The sequence below is a fragment of the Bufo bufo genome, chromosome 5 (assembly GCF_905171765.1).
Source record: "Bufo bufo chromosome 5, aBufBuf1.1, whole genome shotgun sequence".
NCBI classification, from domain to species: domain Eukaryota; kingdom Metazoa; phylum Chordata; class Amphibia; order Anura; family Bufonidae; genus Bufo; species Bufo bufo.
In genome coordinates, this window is record NC_053393.1 from 260045741 (window position 1) to 260065200 (window position 19460).

Genomic DNA, 19460 nt, shown 5'->3' on the forward strand with positions numbered 1-19460 from the left:
TCTGCGCATGAGCTGAAACTTAGTCATAATAGCTGGAGCTTTTTGCGACTATTGACTTGTTACATTGATACTGCTTGGTACATATTATGATGCAATATAATCAGCTATTTACAATTATATATAGCTACTAGACATGTAGTTGACAAACCCCATTAATCAGTAGTACTTAGAACATTATGTTATTCTATGCATTTATATTGGTTTAGATACTATGAGATAATTATGTAGCTATAATTTATATTCCATGATCATGTTAGGGTACTTTCACACTAGTGTTAAAGGTTTCCGGTATTGAGTTCTGTCTTGGGCTCAATACCGGGGAAAAACACATCAGTTTTATCCCAATGCATTCTGAATGGAAAGCAATCCGTTCAGTATGCATCAGGATGTTTTCAGTTCAGTCCCTTTTACGGTATTTGGCCAGAGAAAATACTGCAGCATGCTGCGGTATTTTCTCCGGCCAAAATTCCGGAAGACTTGCCGGATCCAGCATTAATTTCCATTAAAATGTATTAATGTCGGATCTGGTACCAAGTGTTCCGGATGACATCGGAGAGACGCATCTGGTATTGCAATGCATTTGTCAGACGGATCTGCATCCGGATCCGGAACTGCCTGCCGGATTCTTCTAATGCTAGTGTGAAGGTACCCTAAGTTATTCTTCCGCTAGAACAAATATATTATTAAGATAAGGTATTCAATTTATTGATCCACTTACTTCATATTTATAATCATGTTTATTTATTCAATAATTAGTACTCTATATAATCTCATTCCATGATTTTTGTATTTATTTATCTTGTAAATTTTTAACCTTTTAATAAACTAAAAGGGGAAGGAGAAAAGAAAGAAAGAAAGGGAAAATGGAAGGAGGGTTGGGGGTCCGTCTTTTGTCACATTATTTAGGTAGTATATTCATAATGGCACAATCACCAATGAGCTTCCATGTATACGGCACAACATGGCCTTGTTGTGTGTACCTAAATGAAGCAAGCTAACCGTGAAGAGCTCCTTTGTCCGAAGATTCCTGAACAGGACAAAAGGTACCAGCAGAATCATAGGCACCTTTGAAAAAGCTTATAAAGAGATTCAAGCTATTCTACAGGCCTCTTGGTCCATTTTGAAATCTGATCCTGACATCGGCGACCGTATACCAAAACACCCGATGGTAACATACTGTCGCAGCTGGAACATACAGTATGTGATCATTTGGTTCACAGTTTATACCAACGTCCTGGGACAGTTACATGGCTGAAACACAACTTGACAGGTACCTTCCAATGTGGCTCCTGTATTGCGTGCAAGAATATTATGAAGGGCTCACTATTTGTGAGTTCTGTCACAAGCAATCGGTATGACATCAGGTCCTTCATAAATTGCAAAGCAGTAGGGGTCAGCTATTTGATTTCATGCCAGTGTGGGAAACAGTACATTGGCAAAACGAAGCATGAATTTCGTAGAAGAATTGGGGAACATCTCTCTGATATCAGGAATAATAGAGAGACAATGGTGGCGCTCCACGTATGCGATCACCACGAGGCCAATACTGCAGTTATTAAGTTCCAAGGCATTGAGCAGATTAAGAAACCCACTTGGGGAGGTGACATTGATATGATTCTACTCCCCAAGGAAGCCTTTTGGATTTTTACATTGCAAACAGGAAGTCCTAATGGGTTAAATGAGGCAATCTCATATTTTATATTTACCTGGTCGCCGATAGGTTCCCCCTTTAACTCGCAGCGCTGCCTCTCCCCAAGATTCTATGCAGTACCTGTCACTCTGACATCTGGGGGGGCGTGTTCATCACACTCCCTTACTCCTCAGTCACTGTGAGTTGCGGCGCGCTTCCTCGGGGGTGGGGCTAAAACTATAATTACCCGGCATTCAGCCGTCAATACACGGCCATCACAGTGCCGGGGCTGGGGCGTCCTACACATTATCAGTGGCGGACAAATCGACATTTTTAGCCACCTACTGTAGTTCTGCTCCTCATGAAGCGTGGGGTCTCAGCCACGTGGAAACGCGTCGAGTAGGCAATTTCTTTACTACTGGTCAGCACATTAGGCATCCTTAGTGCTACCAGTGTGTCAGGCAGGGATTAAGGTCTGTTGGTCTTGTCAGCATATAGCTACCACAGGTCTGCAACTCATGAGGATGTGATCCCCAGGCAGTAGTATATTATTAAGGTCCCACTGAAACATGAGTGTGGACATTGGCGGACTAACTATATGAGATTCACAGAGGCACGATCCCTTCCTTCAGTGGCTTAATTTACACTTAAGCGTTGTACTTAGTGCACTGCATGTACCATTGTTCACTGATCATTGTACATACGCTTTGTACAGATAAGGGCTACAAATAGAGTTGTCATAGCATCTATGATAGATTCTTTGTGAAGCAGAAAGCAACAGTCTGCAGGATACAATGAAAGTGAAAGCTGTTGAGGAAAAACTATTAAAAATGTTTAATAAAGACAGCCCAAAATGAGTAGAATGTAATGATAAAAAAGAAATGCCCCCAAGGGTGTCCATATAACCTTATGATTGGTTATGATAAGGAAAATATATTTATTTATTAAACTGGTGTAAAGTACCCATAGCAATGAATCTGATTCAACCTTTAATTTTTGACTGCTCCTTTAGAAAATGAAAGGTGGGATCTGATTTGTTGTTATGGGCAACTAAGCCAGTTCTACTTTACATCAGTTTGATAAATTACCCCACTAGTCTTTAGAATAGACAAGTAGGTAGTGTTTTTCTCATTTTCCATCCTTGTTTAGCTGGTGTATGGCTGGTTACAATTTTTTTTTATCTTTATTTTTCACAAATTTCACCAGCTCCCCACCAGATATTAGGTATGTGGCCATTGTTCAGTTAATCCAGTATTTTACTGAACATTTTCTTTCTCCACCTGGTTGAAAGGATTACACGGTGACACAGTGGTAACCATTCTGGAAAGAGGTCCTTGGTGTTTAAAAGCAGTCCCAATTCTACTTCCTGGAAAAGATCTGGAGACAGAAACAAAGAAGATTTTAAACTCTTATATCAACTTCTTTTCATTTTCCAGGCTACAGCAATTAAGGGTGAACACAAAAAAATACTACAAAATGGTATGATATATGGTTGTTCTGAGTAATTTTCTTGCTGCAGAACTAATAATTTGTACCTAAAAGGAACCTGTGATCAATATCATTCAGCTCTAGCCATTAACAGCATAACAGTATGACCAGTCTCATAATCCTAATGAATTATGTTGTACAGTGTTTGTTCTTTTTAGAAAAAAAAAACTTTCAGGGCCCTGCGATATTCCATTTTTGTTTTTCACTCCCTGCATTCCTGGAGCCATAACTTTTTTACTTTTCTGTACACAGAGCCATATGAGTGCTTGGTATTTGCAGGACAAGTTGTATTTTTTAATGGCACCATTTAGGTACTATTGCATACAATGTAGTGGGGAGCTGGAAATAAAATCCAAATGGGGTAGAATTGGAAAAAAATGCAATTCCAAAACAGTTTTGTTCGTTTTGTTTTTACGATGTTCCTTATAATAAAACTGAACAGTTACCATTATTCTGCAGGTGTGTACGATTACGGCAATACCACATTTATATTGTTTTTCTTGTGTTTAAATGATGAAAAAATTTTAACTTTGGGAAAAAATTTTTTTCTTTTCATCAGTAATAGTTATGTTTATGGAGCTGTGTAAGGGCTAATTTTTTTGCGGAATGATCTGTAGTTTTTATTGATACTATTTTGGAGTGTGTATGACTTTTTAATCACTTGTTCAATTTTTTTGGGGTGGTGAAGTGATGAAAAAATGGCGATCAGTCATTAACATTTTTTTTTCTGTTAGCCCAATCGGCGTATGTGATATTTTTTAAATTTATTTTAATTCTAAGGAAAGGCGTGATTAGAATTTTTATATTTTATAAAACTTTTGATCTTTTTTTTAAGTCACCCTAGGTGACTATAACATGCCATAATTAGATTGCATCTTGTATTCTGTATCCATCTATTACAGAATACTGAATTCAGTATATTCCAATACAGTGCTGCCACCTGCAGGCCTGCATTGGAATATACTCGTAAGCCTGGAAGCCTTGTACAGACTTAGGTCTATTACTAATGTTGGCCACCTTCAACGATCTGAACCAGGGGAAGGTGGCCTGGGACATGGAATGCGCGGCTCCTGGTTTTAACACTCCCAGCTGCTGTGGTCACATTTTCTTTTATAATTGTATATTTATTATGGTGTAAAACAGAAACGTAAATACACTTTTACAGTAGAATAATGCACAGAAGTACAAAGTAAGGATAATACACAAAATACATCACATACATATTGGATGGGCATATGTAACACTTGCTAATAGTCAGTGATGAAGAATGGAAGACCGAATAAAAATAAAGCATTAACATGAACTAACTGAGACTGTGTCTATCTGTAACCAGTCCGAAGAAGGACTACTGTGCAATGTATCCTAAACAAAGAGACATCAGGTAGAAGCGGGAAAGCCTTAAAGACCCGAAGGCCCAGAGCTTCTCAGCCAATAATACCCAACCCAACAGACAAGACAAATGACATAGACAAAGACATAAAAAAGGGGAGGGGGAGGGGGAGGGGGAAGGGGAAGGGAACATTCCTTTCACACTAGATCGCCAAGGTTGCCTAGTGGCCCAGTAATTATCCCATATGGCATTGAAGAGTGCCATTTTGTCCTGAAACATAGCAGTGGAGTACTCCATTGTTCGGACCTCCATCACCCTGGCATACAAATCAGAGACCCGTGGTGGTTCGGGGCTTTTCCAGGCTCGGGAGACTAGACAACGAGCTGCTGTTAGTATCAGTAGCAGCAGCTTGAGTGCATGTTTTTTAACTTGTATGGGGACCACATTGAGGGGGAAGGACACAGGTTCCGGTCGGATTTCAATTCCAAAGACATCACTCAGGAGGGTGCCTACTTCAGTCCAGTAGGGGCATATCTTGGGACAGTCCCAAAAAATGTGAGGCAATGTACCCCTATGTAAGCCACATCTCCAACAATCACCCGGGACTACTGGATTCATTCTATGGAGGAGGTCAGGAGTGTGGTACCAGTACATTAAGATTTTATATTGGTTCTCCTGATGAAGTACCGACATAGATGATTTCGCTGCCCTCCTCCATATAAGGTGCCAAAGTGAGTCCAGCAAGGCCCTCCCCAGATATTCCTCCCACCGCACCATGAAGGAATGCTTTTGAACCCGATCAGGGAAAGGAGTCAGCAATATGGAGTAAATCTCAGAAATTAGACCTTTCGCATGTACCCCTTCCCTGCAAAGGCGTTCAAAGGGAGTCGGGAGGGAAACTGTGACCCCTGAAAAGATGGAGTGGGCAAAGTACCTAATCTGGATATAAAAGAAGTTGGAGGAGGGGGGAAGATCATATTTGGCCTGCAGGGTAGTAAACGGCATAAGGACCCTAGTGAAGGGTCCACAATATCGGCGAACCGAAACACCCCCCCGCTGAAACCATGGTCTCGTTGTGGACGTGATAAGACTAGCAGGGAGCATGGGGTGATATAAGAAGGAGGTCATAGCGGAGTGAATGGACTCCAGAGGGAATTTGCTACTGCACTGCTGCCAGATGCGTCTGGTACAAGCCATGGGCCCTAGGAGATCCTTGGCTGGCTGAGTCCTGTCAGGTCTGGACCATAGCATGGAGTTAAGATGTACAGGAGCCAGCCAGAGTCTTTCTACCTGCATCCAGACAGAATAAGGGTGCAAGGAAGCCCAGGCTGTGACAGAGCGTAGCTGGGCCGCCCAGTAATATTTAGACAGATCCGGAACCCCTAGACCGCCCGGGTGTCTACTAGATAGGAGAACCAACCTTGGGATTCTGTGCCACCTTCCCGCCCATATGAATCTAAGGAGGTGGGATTGAGTGGATCTCAGGTCTTTAAGGGGGACTTTAATCGGTAAGGTCTCAAAAAGGTACAGAAGCTTGGGCAAGATCGTCATTTTAGTCGCAGCAATACGCCCCATGAGAGAGAGTGAGAAAGGGTGCCACCTATCTAGAAGACCCCTAATCTCGGCATATATACGTGGGAAATTAGCTTTGTAAAGCTCTTGATATCAGGGAGTGAGGTCAACCCCCAAATATCGCAGTGAATCCGTCTTCCAATGGAAAGGAAAGTTAACCTTGAGAGAGCTCAGGGCCGTCTGAGAAAGATTAAGAGGGAGGGCCTCAGTTTTATGGGTGTTGACCTTATACCCCGAGAGACGACTAAACTCCTGTAGGATGGAGTTGCTGTGGTCACATTTGACCACGGCTTCTGAGGTGTTAAATGTCCTCGATCATCATTACTGACGATTGCAAACATTAGGCCCGGACCTCTGTGTAAAACAGCAGAAACCCAGCTCTTATGGCGCCCACGAGTGGATGCTATCTGGACTATTACAAAGACGGCGGAGGTCCAGAAAGTGTTAAACACTGGTTTGTGTCCAGTGTTATGTGCCAGGTTTGGTGACAAGCATCCACTATAATTGACAAGCATGTCTGTAAACACAAATTTGGGGAGATCTGTCAATTATAATGTGCTGAGCGAGTGAATACTTCTTCCTGAGCGCAGCACTGGACTTGATATAATGTTAAACCTATGTTTTCTCTAAAATGTGGTAGCCCTTTAGTTAGACCTAGTTAATTAGAATCATGGACTCTGTCAATAAGTTATGATGGGGTCGGTTTGGGCGCCATGCTGTTGCTGACAGGTTCCCTTTAATTGTTGATACAGCTATCAACAAAGCATATTTTCTGACTTTTACAGTACTGTATAACACTGCCCATTCACATGGCTAGTACATATAGTGCTTACACTCATCATGCAGTTCATAAGCGCACAGCGTTTTGCCCCGCTGATGATGATGACCCAAAGAGGTGGGACTGTAGTAAAACTTGTGAGTATGTGTGTGAATAAATAGGGGCAGTGTATGTTCAGTTTATGTGCATATGTCCAAATACATACGTGCGTAGATATGTGTGCTGTCAGCAGACAAAACTACTGATTCATCAGTGTATTAACACTAGTTTTTTGATGTAAGGGTACATTTACATGACAGTTGAAAATGACCTTTTTTAGAACTATTATTCACTATGGGGCTATTCACTTGGCCATTTTTTTTAATGGCCTGTGAATAGCGGCTGTCATAAAACAGGACATGTTTTATATGTGGCTGTTTTAATGGCCAGATACTCACCTCAGCACAGATACTCGCTGGAACATTTGCTCCGCAGAGGGACCTGACACTCCCAGCATGATTAAGTGATGTCATGCTATATTTTTTCCGGAAGAGTAAAAATACTCCTCTTACCATTTGTGAGGAGTATTTTTAGCCAAAGAGGAGTACGAAAGTTGAAGTCATTTTAAATACATAATACAAAGCCTGCACTTGTTCTCATTTGTGTTGGAGGCTGCATTTGGAGCCTCCATCACAGATTTTGTCAAAAAGACTGGATAAAAAATCTTTGCATGCAGGACTTTTTTGTCTGGTAAAAAGACAGGATCCCAAACAGAACAGATCCCATCATAGTCAGTGGAGTCTGTTCAGCTCTGTTCTTGTCAGTTAGGCTGGGTTCACATCATGTTTCAGTCACACGTTTAGTGTACATGAAAAAACTTATAGTATAATGGACGTCTCAAACTGATGCCATACTGTGGCATCCGTCACCATAGAGTTCCATTGTACAAATATTTTTTTTTTCTGGACTCTGCAAGATGGAAAGATGTGGTACACTACAATTTCCCATTCTGCAAAGAAAAAGTATACATTAGGATATGTTTTTTTTTCTATAATGGAACTCCATGGTGATGGATGCCACAGTATGGCATCTGTCTGAGGTGTCTGTTAACATACAGGCTTTTTTTTATACGTTAAACATATGACAAAAATCCAACACATCCATTACTTTCATTGTTCTGCTCATCTAACGGAGCGGAACAACAGAAATAAATAGTGGTGGTGTGAACGGGGCCTACTTTCACACAGGAGAGTATTCCGCGCGGATGCGATGCGTATTTTTTTATTTTTACAATGGAACTCTATGGTGATGAATGCCACAGTATGGCATCAATAACATCAAGCAATTATGGCGAAGTGATAAAGTCCAGTGCAATATGGTGGATCTTCCATGTACTTACTAGGCTATATTAGCCTGCTGTGCATTTACTACACCCTGCACTACATACATCAGTGTGTGATGTATGTGGTGCAGTCTGAGATGTATGTAGTGCAGTGTGTAGATTACACACTGTACTACATACATTACACATATGGATACATTGCTGCACTTTCACCTTGTGGTGCAGGTCAGACTGTACAGTATCTCGCAAAAGTGAGTACACCCCTCACATTTTAGTAAATATTTCAATATATCTTTGAATCTAGAGGAAAAAAAAGCTGTCTGGTTTGAAGCTGTTTAGGAGCTGTACTATACAAGCAGACAAACAACGCGAGTTTGAGCGTTCGCATGTTTGATTTCAAGTGTGTGTTTGTATTAAGTGTGTGACTTTACATTAAGTGACTTGAGATTTAGGGACTTTAGGAGGGGGCTACAGTAAGTCAGTTGCTTATCACTGCACAGTATTGTATTTTTTCTGTCTCTTTTCTTGTGTAATCCCCATTTAGTATGTGTTCCATTATTGACAGCGCAGTCCAGTGCACATCTTGTCTAAAGTATGCAGTCCTGGAACAGCCGTTTGAGGGTGTACCGGTATATCTTTGTTCAAAATGTGAGCAAATTGCCCGTTTGGAATCGCACATCATAAATCTAACCGGGCGAGTTTCAACATTGAGAAATGTTGACAATTTGGAAAAGAGTCTGCTGCTCACTGAGCAAGCACCCTATGGGGTAGATGCGGAGGAGGGTGGTAGCATGGAGGCTCAGGATAGTGAGGTAGATAGCTGGATAACAGTTAGAAAGCGGGGTAGAGGAAAGAGTGCCAGGGAGGCTAGCCCTGATCTGACATACACCAACAAGTTTGCAAGGATGGCAGATGAGGGGGATGTCAGTTCAGGGAGAGCACTGCTGCAGCCGGACACTTCCGCTGCCAGTCAGGGAAATGTCAGCTCCAGTAAGCAGGGGACCAGGAGAGCAGGGCAGGCCAGACAGGTGCTGGTAGTGGGAGACTTAATTATTAGGGGTACAGATAGGGCGATCTGTCACAAAGACTGGGATCGTCGAACGGTTTGTTGTCTTCCTGGCGCTCGAGTTCGACACATCACGGATCGGGTTGACAGATTGGTTGAACTTGATCGACTTTGGTTGAACTTGATAAACTTACCGTATTTTCCAGCGTATAAGACGACTTTCTAACACTAGAAATTATTTTCAAAAGTCGGAGGGGTCGTCTTATACGCCGGGTATACTCAGATCCGATGGTATATTCTTGCCTGGGGGTTAGAATATACCATCGGATCTGAGTTTTCACGGTCTCAGTTAGAATATACAGGGCCCCGCCGCTCAGAGGAGTATACATTTATGAATTGTAATCCGTAACTTTAAATCAGCGCTCATCTCTTTACTAGGGTACCTTACTCTCAGCTCCAGTAACAAGCAGTGCGGGAGGCGCTCTCTCACTGACGTCACGCGCATGCTCCTCCCACTAGGCGGCGCAGGTGCGTGACGCCTGCTATTACCGGAGCTGAGAGTAAGATACCCCAATAAAGAGATGAGCGCTGATTTAAAGTTAAAGTTATATACCTGTCACGGGACCTTCTGTGACAGAGGTTAGAAGATCGGAGATACTGACTGCACGTGAGGTTAACTGACAGTCTCTTGATTCTCAGTGTTGTGATTTGGTAATGACCACACTTCTGGTCAGGTGCAGCCCGTGGTCATTACTGCATTCCCTATTTAGTTTGGTCTCACACTGCATACCATGCGGTTGATATTCTCTGCTTGGATTTGAAAGAGTTGGTGTATGGACCTTACCTGTGTTCCTGCTCATCCATTTTCTATAAGATAAGTTGTACTGCTTTTTGTATTTGGTTGTTCCCCTTTGCTTGTTGTTACCAAGTCTCAGGGAGACGCTGGTTTGTTCACCTGGGAAGGAACCAGTTGTCTCATTCCCTGCCACTACATAGGGCATTTCAGGGCTCCTAAGGTCTAGGTTCCGGCGTATGTATTTTCCCACCTTCAGGGTCTATATATACTGACAGGAGTCAGGGCCAGGTTTAGGCGTTTCCTAGGAGGTGACCTTTTCCCTCTCCCTAGCCTTGAGAGCTAGTTCTGTGTCCCTCCCCTCCCCTGTATTCGTGACAATACTAGAGTCCATAGAAAATATACTTCTAAACGAAATAGACGAGGCGGAAAATGATAATGAGGTCGTCAACTACCCAGATATAGACTGGGAAAGTGAAACCTGTACATCTCAAAAAGAAAACAGGTTCTTGGCAATAACCAAAGACAATTACCTTTCCCAACTGGTTCAAGACCAGACTAGAGGGACAGCCATACTGGACTTAGAATTAACCAATAGACCTGACAAAACAACAGATGTGCAGGTTGGGGGACACCTGGGAAATAGTGACTATAAAGTAATAACCTTCCAATTGTCATTCAAGTGTTTCTTAAGGAAGGACTTAAATACCAAACTTAAAAAAAGCAAATTTTGGCCAACTAAGAGAGGCCATAGGCCTAACTAACTGGGACAAAGTCCCCAAAAATAAAAAATACAGCCACAAAATGGGATATTTTTAATAGCATCCTAAATTACAGTAAGAGCAGTGAGACTATGGAACTCTCTGCCTGAGGAGGTGGTGATGGTGAATTCACTAAAAGGGTTCAAGAGGGGCCTAGAATTATTTCTTGAGTGTAATAATATTACATGTTATAGTTACTAGAGAGGGGTCGTTGATCCAGGGAGTTATTTGGATTGCCTGATTCGAGTCGAGAAGGATTTTTTCCCCTAAAGTAGGGGAAATTGGCTTCTACCTTGTTTTTTTTTTTTGCCTTCCTCTGGATCAACTTGCAGGATAACAGGCTGAACTATATGGACAGATGTCTTTTTTTTCGGCATTATAAACTATGTTACTTTGTTTTATGGGACAACACTGATGATATGACACTTTGATATAATGGAAAATAGTCAGTGTACAGCTTGTATAACAGTGTAAATTTGGTGTGCCCTCAAAATAACTCAACACAGCCATTAATGTCTAAACCGCTGGCAACAAAATTGAGTACACCCCTAAGTGAAAATGGCCAAATTGTGCCCAAAGTGTCTCTTGGGCATGGATTTCACTAGAGCTTTATAGGTTGCCACTGGAATCATCTTTCAATCCTCCATGACGACATCACAGAGCTGGTGGATGTAAGAGACCTTGCGCTCCTCTACCTTCCATTTGAGGATTCCCCAAAGATGCTCAATAGCGTTTAGGTTTGGAGACATGCTTGGCCACTCCGGTACCTTTACCCACAGTTTCTTTAGCAAGGCAGTGGTCGTTTTGGAGGCGTGTTTGGGGTCGTTATCATGTTGGAATACTGCCTTGCAGCTCAGTTTCCAAAGGGAGGGGTCATGCTCTGCTTCAGTATTTCACAGTACATGTTGGCATTCAAACATACTTGTCTTTGAACTCCTCACCTGGTTGCTGCCACACACGCTTGACACCATCTGAACCAAATAAGTTTATCTTGGTCTCATCAGACCACAGGACCTGGTTCCATTAATCCATGTTCTTAGTCTGCTTGTTTTCAGCAAACTGTTTGCGGGATTTCTTGTGCATCATCTTTAGAAGAGGCTTCCTTCTGGGACAACAGCCATGCAGAACAATTTGATGCAGTGTGGGCGTATGGTCTGAGCACTGTCAGGCTGACTCCTCCACCCCTTTAACCTCTGCAGCAATGCACTCATATTTCTATTTTGAATAGACAACCTCTGGATATGACGCTGAGCACGTGCACAAAACTTCTTTGGTCGACCGTGGCGAGGCCTGTTCTGAGTGAAACTGTTTTGTTAAACCGCTGTATGAAGCTCAGTTTCAGAGTGTTGGCAAATTTAACACACCTGCTCCCCATTCACACCTTAGACCTTGTAACACTAATGAGCCACGTGACACCAGGGTCGGAAAATGGCTAATTGGAAACAATTTGGCTATTTTCACTTAGGAGTGTAATCACTTTTGCTGCCAGCGGTTTAGACATTAATGGCGGAACGGCACGGGCAGCCTTTAATATAAATGTCTATTCTTGTCCGCAAAGCGCGGACAAGAATAGGACATGTTATATTTTTTTTGGGGGGGGGGGGGCACGGAACAGAGCACCGGATGCGGACAGCAAACGGAGTGCTGTCCGCATCTTTGCTGCCCCATTGAAGTGAATGGGTCCGCATCCGAGCCGCCGATGCGGACCAAAACAACGGCCGTGTGCATGAGGACAAAATATCTACAAAAATGTGAGGGGTGTACTCCCTTTTGTGAGATATTGTATGTCCGGGCTCCCCTGCAGTTGTCCAGCACTCCATTATTCTTAATTTCCATGCCATGTTTGCCGACGCAGCGCTGCCCCTGTGTCACGGTCTCTCAGGTGACTGGTATGAGCGTGGAGGAATCTAACAGCCTCCTTGATTTCTCTTGATTCAGTGTTGATAGGGTTAATGACCACTTCCCTTTTCTCAGCTGTTGCTCAGTGGTCATCACTTCTACCCTTTCTAGTCTGACCCCACCTGACTATGCGGTAGATGGCTTCATTTGGGTTTGGCTGAGCTGGTGTGAGGTCGTCTCTGGTGTTCCTATTCTTCCATCCAGAAGTTAAGTGTCGCGTTTGTTTGTATTTGTCATTTTCCCTGTTGTTGTATCTGGGCCTGAGACAGAGACTTCCATTCGTCCATCTGGGGAGGAATGGGTTGTCTCTGGTCCTTAACTTATTCCAGTGCCTTATAGGGAAATCAGGGCTTAGGTATCCTGCATATGAATATTCCTACCTTCAGGGTCTATTCATATTGATAGGTAGTCAGGGCCCGGATTAGGGTCATCTAGGAGGTGACCTGTTTCTTTCCTAGTTTCCAGGCCCAGTTACTGTTCCCCTTCCCTCCTGTGTTCAGTGTGAAGTTTCCCCCCCACTCTGATCGTGACATTATCTACCGCCTTAAAAACCACCATTTCGTTCAGGTCAGTGCAGCTATGGATCCTATGTCTGCAGTGGTCGAACATCTGCAGAGACGGTCATTGGAGGTAGCTGACCTCCGTGCGACAGTCTAACGGATTCGGAGACCACAGGCGGCTGATTCCGATGGTGGGTACCAGGCCTGCCCTGAACATAAGGTCGCCCTCCCGGATTTTCTGGGGGTAGTGACAATTTCATTTGGTTCAGGGAATCGTGTAAGTTGTACTTTAAGCTGCGTCCACAGGGAATGAGTGTCAACGTGTGGGTATGATCATTTCCTTACTTAAAGGGAAGCTGTCACCGGGATTTTGGGTATAGAGCTGAGGACATGGGCTGCTAGATGGCCGCTAGCACATCTGCAATACCCAGTCCCCATAGCTCTGTGTGCTTTTATTGTGTAAAAAAATGATTTGATACATATGCAAATTAACATAAGAGTCATATCTTACTTGTGTGACCAGAGAAGAGTCATATTTTCAAGCTCTGACTCATCTCAGGGTAATTTGCATATGTATCAAATCATTTTTTTTACACAATAAAAGCACACAGAGCTATGGGGACTGGGTATTGCGGATGTGCTAGCGGCCATCTAGCAACCCATGTCCTCAGCTCGATACACAAAATTCAGGTGACAGGTTCCCTTTAAGGATGATGCACAGTCTTGGGCTTTTTCTCTGCTGACCGGATGACCGCCTCTCCAGTCGGTAGATTAATTTTTTAGAGCCTTGGGTCTTATTTATGATGACCCGGATCGGATCTCTCAGGCTGAGACCAAGTTACGTGGTTTACGGCAGGGAGAGTGTTCCACGGAAATCTATTGCTCTGAATTTAGGAGATGGGCTACAGATACGGAGTGGAATGATCCTGCTCTCCGAAGCCAGTTCTGTCAGGGTCTATCTGAGAGGCTGCAGGACGTGTTGGCCTTTCATGAAAAACCTGAGTCACTGGAAGCTGCTACATCCCTTGTTGTACGTCTGGATAGACGCCTGAGGGGGAGATCTAAGGGTCCTCACCATCAGGACGCACTGTCATATAAGGTGGCGGCTTTCTTTGACACTTATGGTAAAGAGACACTTGTGGTTACACCTTATGAGGAGCCTATGCAGTTGGGGGGAGCTACTCCTGGGACTGCTGGTAAGAGCTCTGGTCATATGAAGGGAGTCTGTTTTTGTTGTGGGAAAAAAGGGACATTTCATAAATATTTGTCCGTACATTTGGCGTCAAGGTGTAAACAAAAGAAAAATGCTTAATCCCCAAATTACTATTGGTGGTGTGGGTGGGGAGCAAGAAAACTTACTTTTGTCATTTACTGGTAGTACCCGATTTCTCCTGTCTGCTGAGGTGGCGCTAGAGTCTAAAACTGTGGAAATGGAGGTATTTATTGGCAGTGGGGCTGGGGTTAAACTGATTGATGGACAGTTTGTTTGTATTCATGGGTTGACTACTAGTGCACTAGAGAAAAGCATTTCTGTGTTTGCAATTGATTCTGCACCTCTTACCCAAAAATGCCTGTCGCAGGTGGTAAATGACATCCATTTAAGAGTGGGTGATTTCCATCCGGAATCTGTTTCATTTTATGTGTTGGAGGGTCTGCCTGCTCCGATGGTTTTGGGTTTGCCATGGTTAAGCAAACATAACCCTACCATCGACTGGCAAGCAAGACAGATTCTCAATTGGAGTGATTTTTGCATGGACAACTGTCTCAATGTATCTTTCTCTGTGGTCACCACTAAAACTGTATCCTCGTTCATTTCCGAATTTTCTGATGTGTTTTCTGAGAGTGGTAACCAGGAGTTACCCCTGCATCTGGAGTATGATTGTCCTGTCAATCTTATTTCTGGAGCTAAACTTCCAAAATCTCGGTTGTATAGTCTTTCGGAGCCCGAAAGAAAGGCTATGCGAGAGTATATCACCGAGAGCTTGGCGAATGGTCATTTTGAGAATCTGGTCATGCCTTTTGGGTTAACCAATTCTCCAGCGGTTTTTCAACACTTTATCAATGACATCTTTCATCATCTGGTGGGAAGATTTGTTGTTGTATATCTGGGTGACATACTAATTTATTCTTCAGACATAGAGACTCATAAGGATCATGTGAGACAGGTGTTACAGCTCCTAAGAGAGAATAAATTGTATGCGAAGATGGAAAAATGTGTTTTTGCTGTTCAGGAAGTGCAATTCCTGAGTTACCTGCTCTCATCCTCAGGTTTTCGTATGGATCCCGAGAAAGTCCATGAGGTGTTGGACTGGGATCGACCCGAAAATTGAAAGCACTTATGCGTTTTTTGGGATTCACCAACTACTACCGTAAATTCATCTTGAACTATTCTACTGTGGTTAAACCTTTAACAGAATGACTAGGAAGGGGTTCGATTTCTCTGTTTGGTCTGAGCTGGCATTACAAGCCTTTTCTGCTGTGAAGGAATGTTTTGCTTCAGCCCCTATTCTGGTGCAACTGGACGTGTCTCAGCCATTCATTGTAGAGGTTGACTACCCGGATTAGGGTTGTCCAGGAGGTTGCCCTTTATAGTCTGACCCCACCTGACTATGCGGTAGATAGCTTCATTTGGGTTTGGCTGAGCTGGTGTGATGTCGTCTCTGGTGTTCCTATTCTTCCATCTCTACAGAAGTTAAGTGTCGCGTTTGTTTGTATTTGTCATTTTCCCTGTTGTTCTATCTGGGCCTGAGACCGAGACTTCCATTCGTCCATCTGGGGAGGAATGGGTTGTCTCTGGTCCTATACTTATTCCAGGGCCTTATAGGGAAATCAGGGCTTTGGTATCCTGCATATGAATATTCCTACCTTCAGGGTCTATTCATATTGATAGGTAGTCAGGGCACGGATTAGGGTTATCTAGGAGGTGACCCGTTTCTTTCCTAGTTTCCAGGCCCAGTTACTGTTCCCCTTCCCTCCTGTGTTCAGTGTGAAGTTTTCCCCCCACACTGATCGTGACACCCTGCTCTCCTCATACATCGGGACTCAGGAGCTGGCCCCTCCTCCTTTCAGCTTCCATCGGCCTTCCCTGCTGCAGGGCGCTGTATAGCTCCGGCGCCCGCTCAAACTAACCAATAGCAAAGCTCCTTACTGTATGGAGCTTTGCTTTTGGTTATTTCAGGCACAGGCAGCATCACTTTGCTACCTGTGCCGTTCACAGTGCGCCCTGTGCTGCTGAATGAAGGGGAAAAAGTCTAAAGCGTATTGGTATGCCTTAGACTTTTTTCAGAGAGTTAAACATCCTGAACAGGCGTCTATGACTCTTGTACATGCATTTTTGCGACCTCTGGTAATGAGCATCAGGACTCCAACAGTGTTCTTGTGGTGCTGTTTTTTTTATAATCTATGCTGAGTGTACTGGTGAGAGGCATCATTTATTTATTATGGGGACACTAATGTGCAGCGTTATCTATATTGGGAGCAGTATGGGGCCATTAAAGATACTGGGGATACTAAGAGGGCCATATGTGTGGGGCATTAAGGGGGGGGTCTATTATAGATATTGGGGCACAAAGGGGGGCATTATTTGTACTGAGGGCATTGTGAGGGCATAATATATGATAAGGGCACTGCACGGGTTGGGGTTTAAAAAAACAACAACAATGAAGTTCATCTGTTTTTAAAGTCTGTTTTTCTGTTGGGCTAAATGGGATGCCTTCTACGACTCTCCCCGAAGCACCACCCGTTAGCTGTTGCATCCCCTCATCTTCCTCATATACAAATATATCAGGCAGTGGTTTCAGTTTAGGTTATTGTTTTAGTTTTGAATTTTACAGGATATGCTTCAAACTTACAAATAATTTATCATTATTTTTCTGGCGTTAAGAAACCAAAAAACGCACACACTTATTGTGACTTTTTAAATACCACCTGCGCAAGTGGCATTTCTCTGCCGCATTTGCATTTTTCTCGAAAAGTGGAGTAGCATGGGTGAGGAGAGGATGGAGTCTTCTTTTATGCTAGTCTTCTGGTGTAGAAAAACTGATTTCAGTTCAGGTGCACGGACTTTCAAAGCCTAAGGCGTATGTCTCATCATAAATTAGGCGCAACCTCTGGCAGAGCACAGGGTTACCACAGACCGGTGTAAAATGCTGATCTGTGATAAATCAAGCCCAATGTATAGACAGTCCTACTATATATTTGTAGGGCACAAGGACAATGTTAATGTCGTAATGTTGATCCTCTGTATGTAATGCTATGATTGTAGTGCTCTGGATGCCCTTATTCTGTCTGTAGAGCTGTTCCATTTGGTTCCGTTCCATTTGGTTGGGTCCCCATCGCGGACAGAATAACGCTGCAAGCAGTGTTTTTCTGTCCGCGATGTGGTGCGGAGAAAGACGGATCCGTCCTGACTCACAATGTAAGTCAATGGGGACGGATCCATTTTCTCTGACAAAATAGAAAACGTATCCATTCCCCATTGACTTTCAGTGGATTTCATGACAGATCTGTCTTAGCTATGTTAAAGATAATACAACTGGATCGTTCATAACGAATGCAGGCGGTTGTATTATCAGAACAGAAGCGTTTTTGCTGATCCATGACGGATCCAGAAAAACACTGGTGTGAAAGTAGCCTAAGCAACATTTATTTATTAACAGCTTATATAATAGAATAGGAATTCAGAAATTCAGCCCACACCTACCTATTGACTCTTGTGTCTGGAGATGACAAGTATGATGGAACATTAGAATGTGCTGGGTGGATAGCTATCCAATGAACCCTGCCAGTGTATCCAGGGATGTTTGGAGTACTAAAAAAAAGCAAATGACAATTAGATTGCCAAGGACAATGAGATATCATTAATCTCAAAGTAGTAGAAAAAAAGAAGTAAATACATTAATCTAAAGATTATTTTGCTTCATATGCATCCATAATGTTCATTAAACAAGAAATATTAGCAGCAATAAACTGGGTGTGCACAATTACAGTAATGCAGGGATGCATCAAGGATAAAATAAAAAAGCCAGTTGATGAGAATTCAGCTAGAATAGAAAAGTATGTTCTAAAGCTCGACAGGTATGTGTGTCTCATATATATATATATATATATATATATATATATATATATATGAGACACACATACCTGTCGAGCTTTAGAACATACTTTTCTATTCTAGCTGAATTCTCATCAACTGGCTTTTTTATTTTATCCTTGAAGCATCCCTGCATTACTGTAATATGTATATATATATATATATATATATATATATACACATATATACACACACACACACACACACACACACACACATTCCTGATCAAAAGTTTAAGACCACTTGAAAAATGGCAAAAAATCATATTTAGCATCGCTGGATCTTAACAAGGTTCCAAGTAGAGCTTCAACATGCAACAAGAAGAAATGGGAGTGAGGCAAAACATTTTTTGAGCATTTAATTTAATGAAAACAACAAATAAACTGAAACAGGCTGTTTTTCAGCTGATCAAAAGTTCAGGACCACACCTCCAAAAAAAAACGAAACCCCCCCAAAACAGAAATCCAACTTCCAAACATGAACTCAGTAATGAGTAGCTCCGCCGTTATTGTTTATCACTTCAAAAATTCGTTTCGGCATGCTTGATGCAAGTGTTTCCATGAGGTGAGTGGGAGCATTTCTCCAAGTGGTGAAGACGAAGCACGAAGGCCATCTACTGTCTGGAACTGTTGTCCATTTTTGTAAACTTCCTTTGCCATCCATCCCCAAAGGTTCTCAATTGGATTTAGATCAGGGGAACACGCAGGATGGGCCAAAAGAGTGATGTTATTCTCCTGGAAGAAGTCCCTTGTCCTGCGGGCATTGTGTACTTTAGCATTGTCCTGTTGAAAAACCCAGTCGTTACCACACAGACGAGGGCCCTCAGTCATGAGGAATGATCTCTGCAACATCTGGACATAGCCAGCGGCCGTTTGACGCCCCTGCACTTCCTGAAGCTCCATTGTTCCACTGAAGGAAAAAGCACCCCAGACCATTATGGCGCCCCCTCCACTGTGGCGCGTAGAAAACATCTCAGGTGGGATCTGCTTGTCATGCCAGTAACGTTGGAAACCATCAAGGTTACATTTTTTCTCATCAGAGAATAAAACTTTCTTCCACCTTTGAATGTCCCATGTTTGGTGCTCTCTTGCAAAGTCCAAACAAGCAGTTCTGTGGCGTTCAAGGAGACGAGGTCTTTGAAGACGTTTTTTGTTTTTGAAGCCCTTCAGTCTCAGATGCCGTTTGAAGGTTATGGGGCTGCAGTCAGCACCAGTAAGGGCCTTAATTTCGGTCGAGAATCGTCCAGTGTCTTGACGGACAGCCAATTGGATCCTCCGGCTCAGTGCTGAT

General features: G+C 43.0%; 1 protein-coding gene across 1 annotated transcript in view; it reads right to left on the reverse strand.

Moving 5' to 3' along the window:
* Positions 1 to 2512: 2512 nt before the first annotated feature.
* SPATA48 (spermatogenesis associated 48) overlaps positions 2513 to 19460 on the reverse strand; it is a 63029-nt gene continuing 46081 nt past the window's right edge. The window contains exons 8-9 of the mRNA XM_040432530.1: positions 17781 to 17888; positions 2513 to 3007 (exon numbers count right to left, since the gene is read on the reverse strand). Coding sequence (XP_040288464.1) covers positions 2887 to 3007; positions 17781 to 17888 — 229 coding nt within the window. The 3' untranslated portion in view covers positions 2513 to 2886. The remainder of the gene's footprint in view (positions 3008 to 17780; positions 17889 to 19460) is intronic.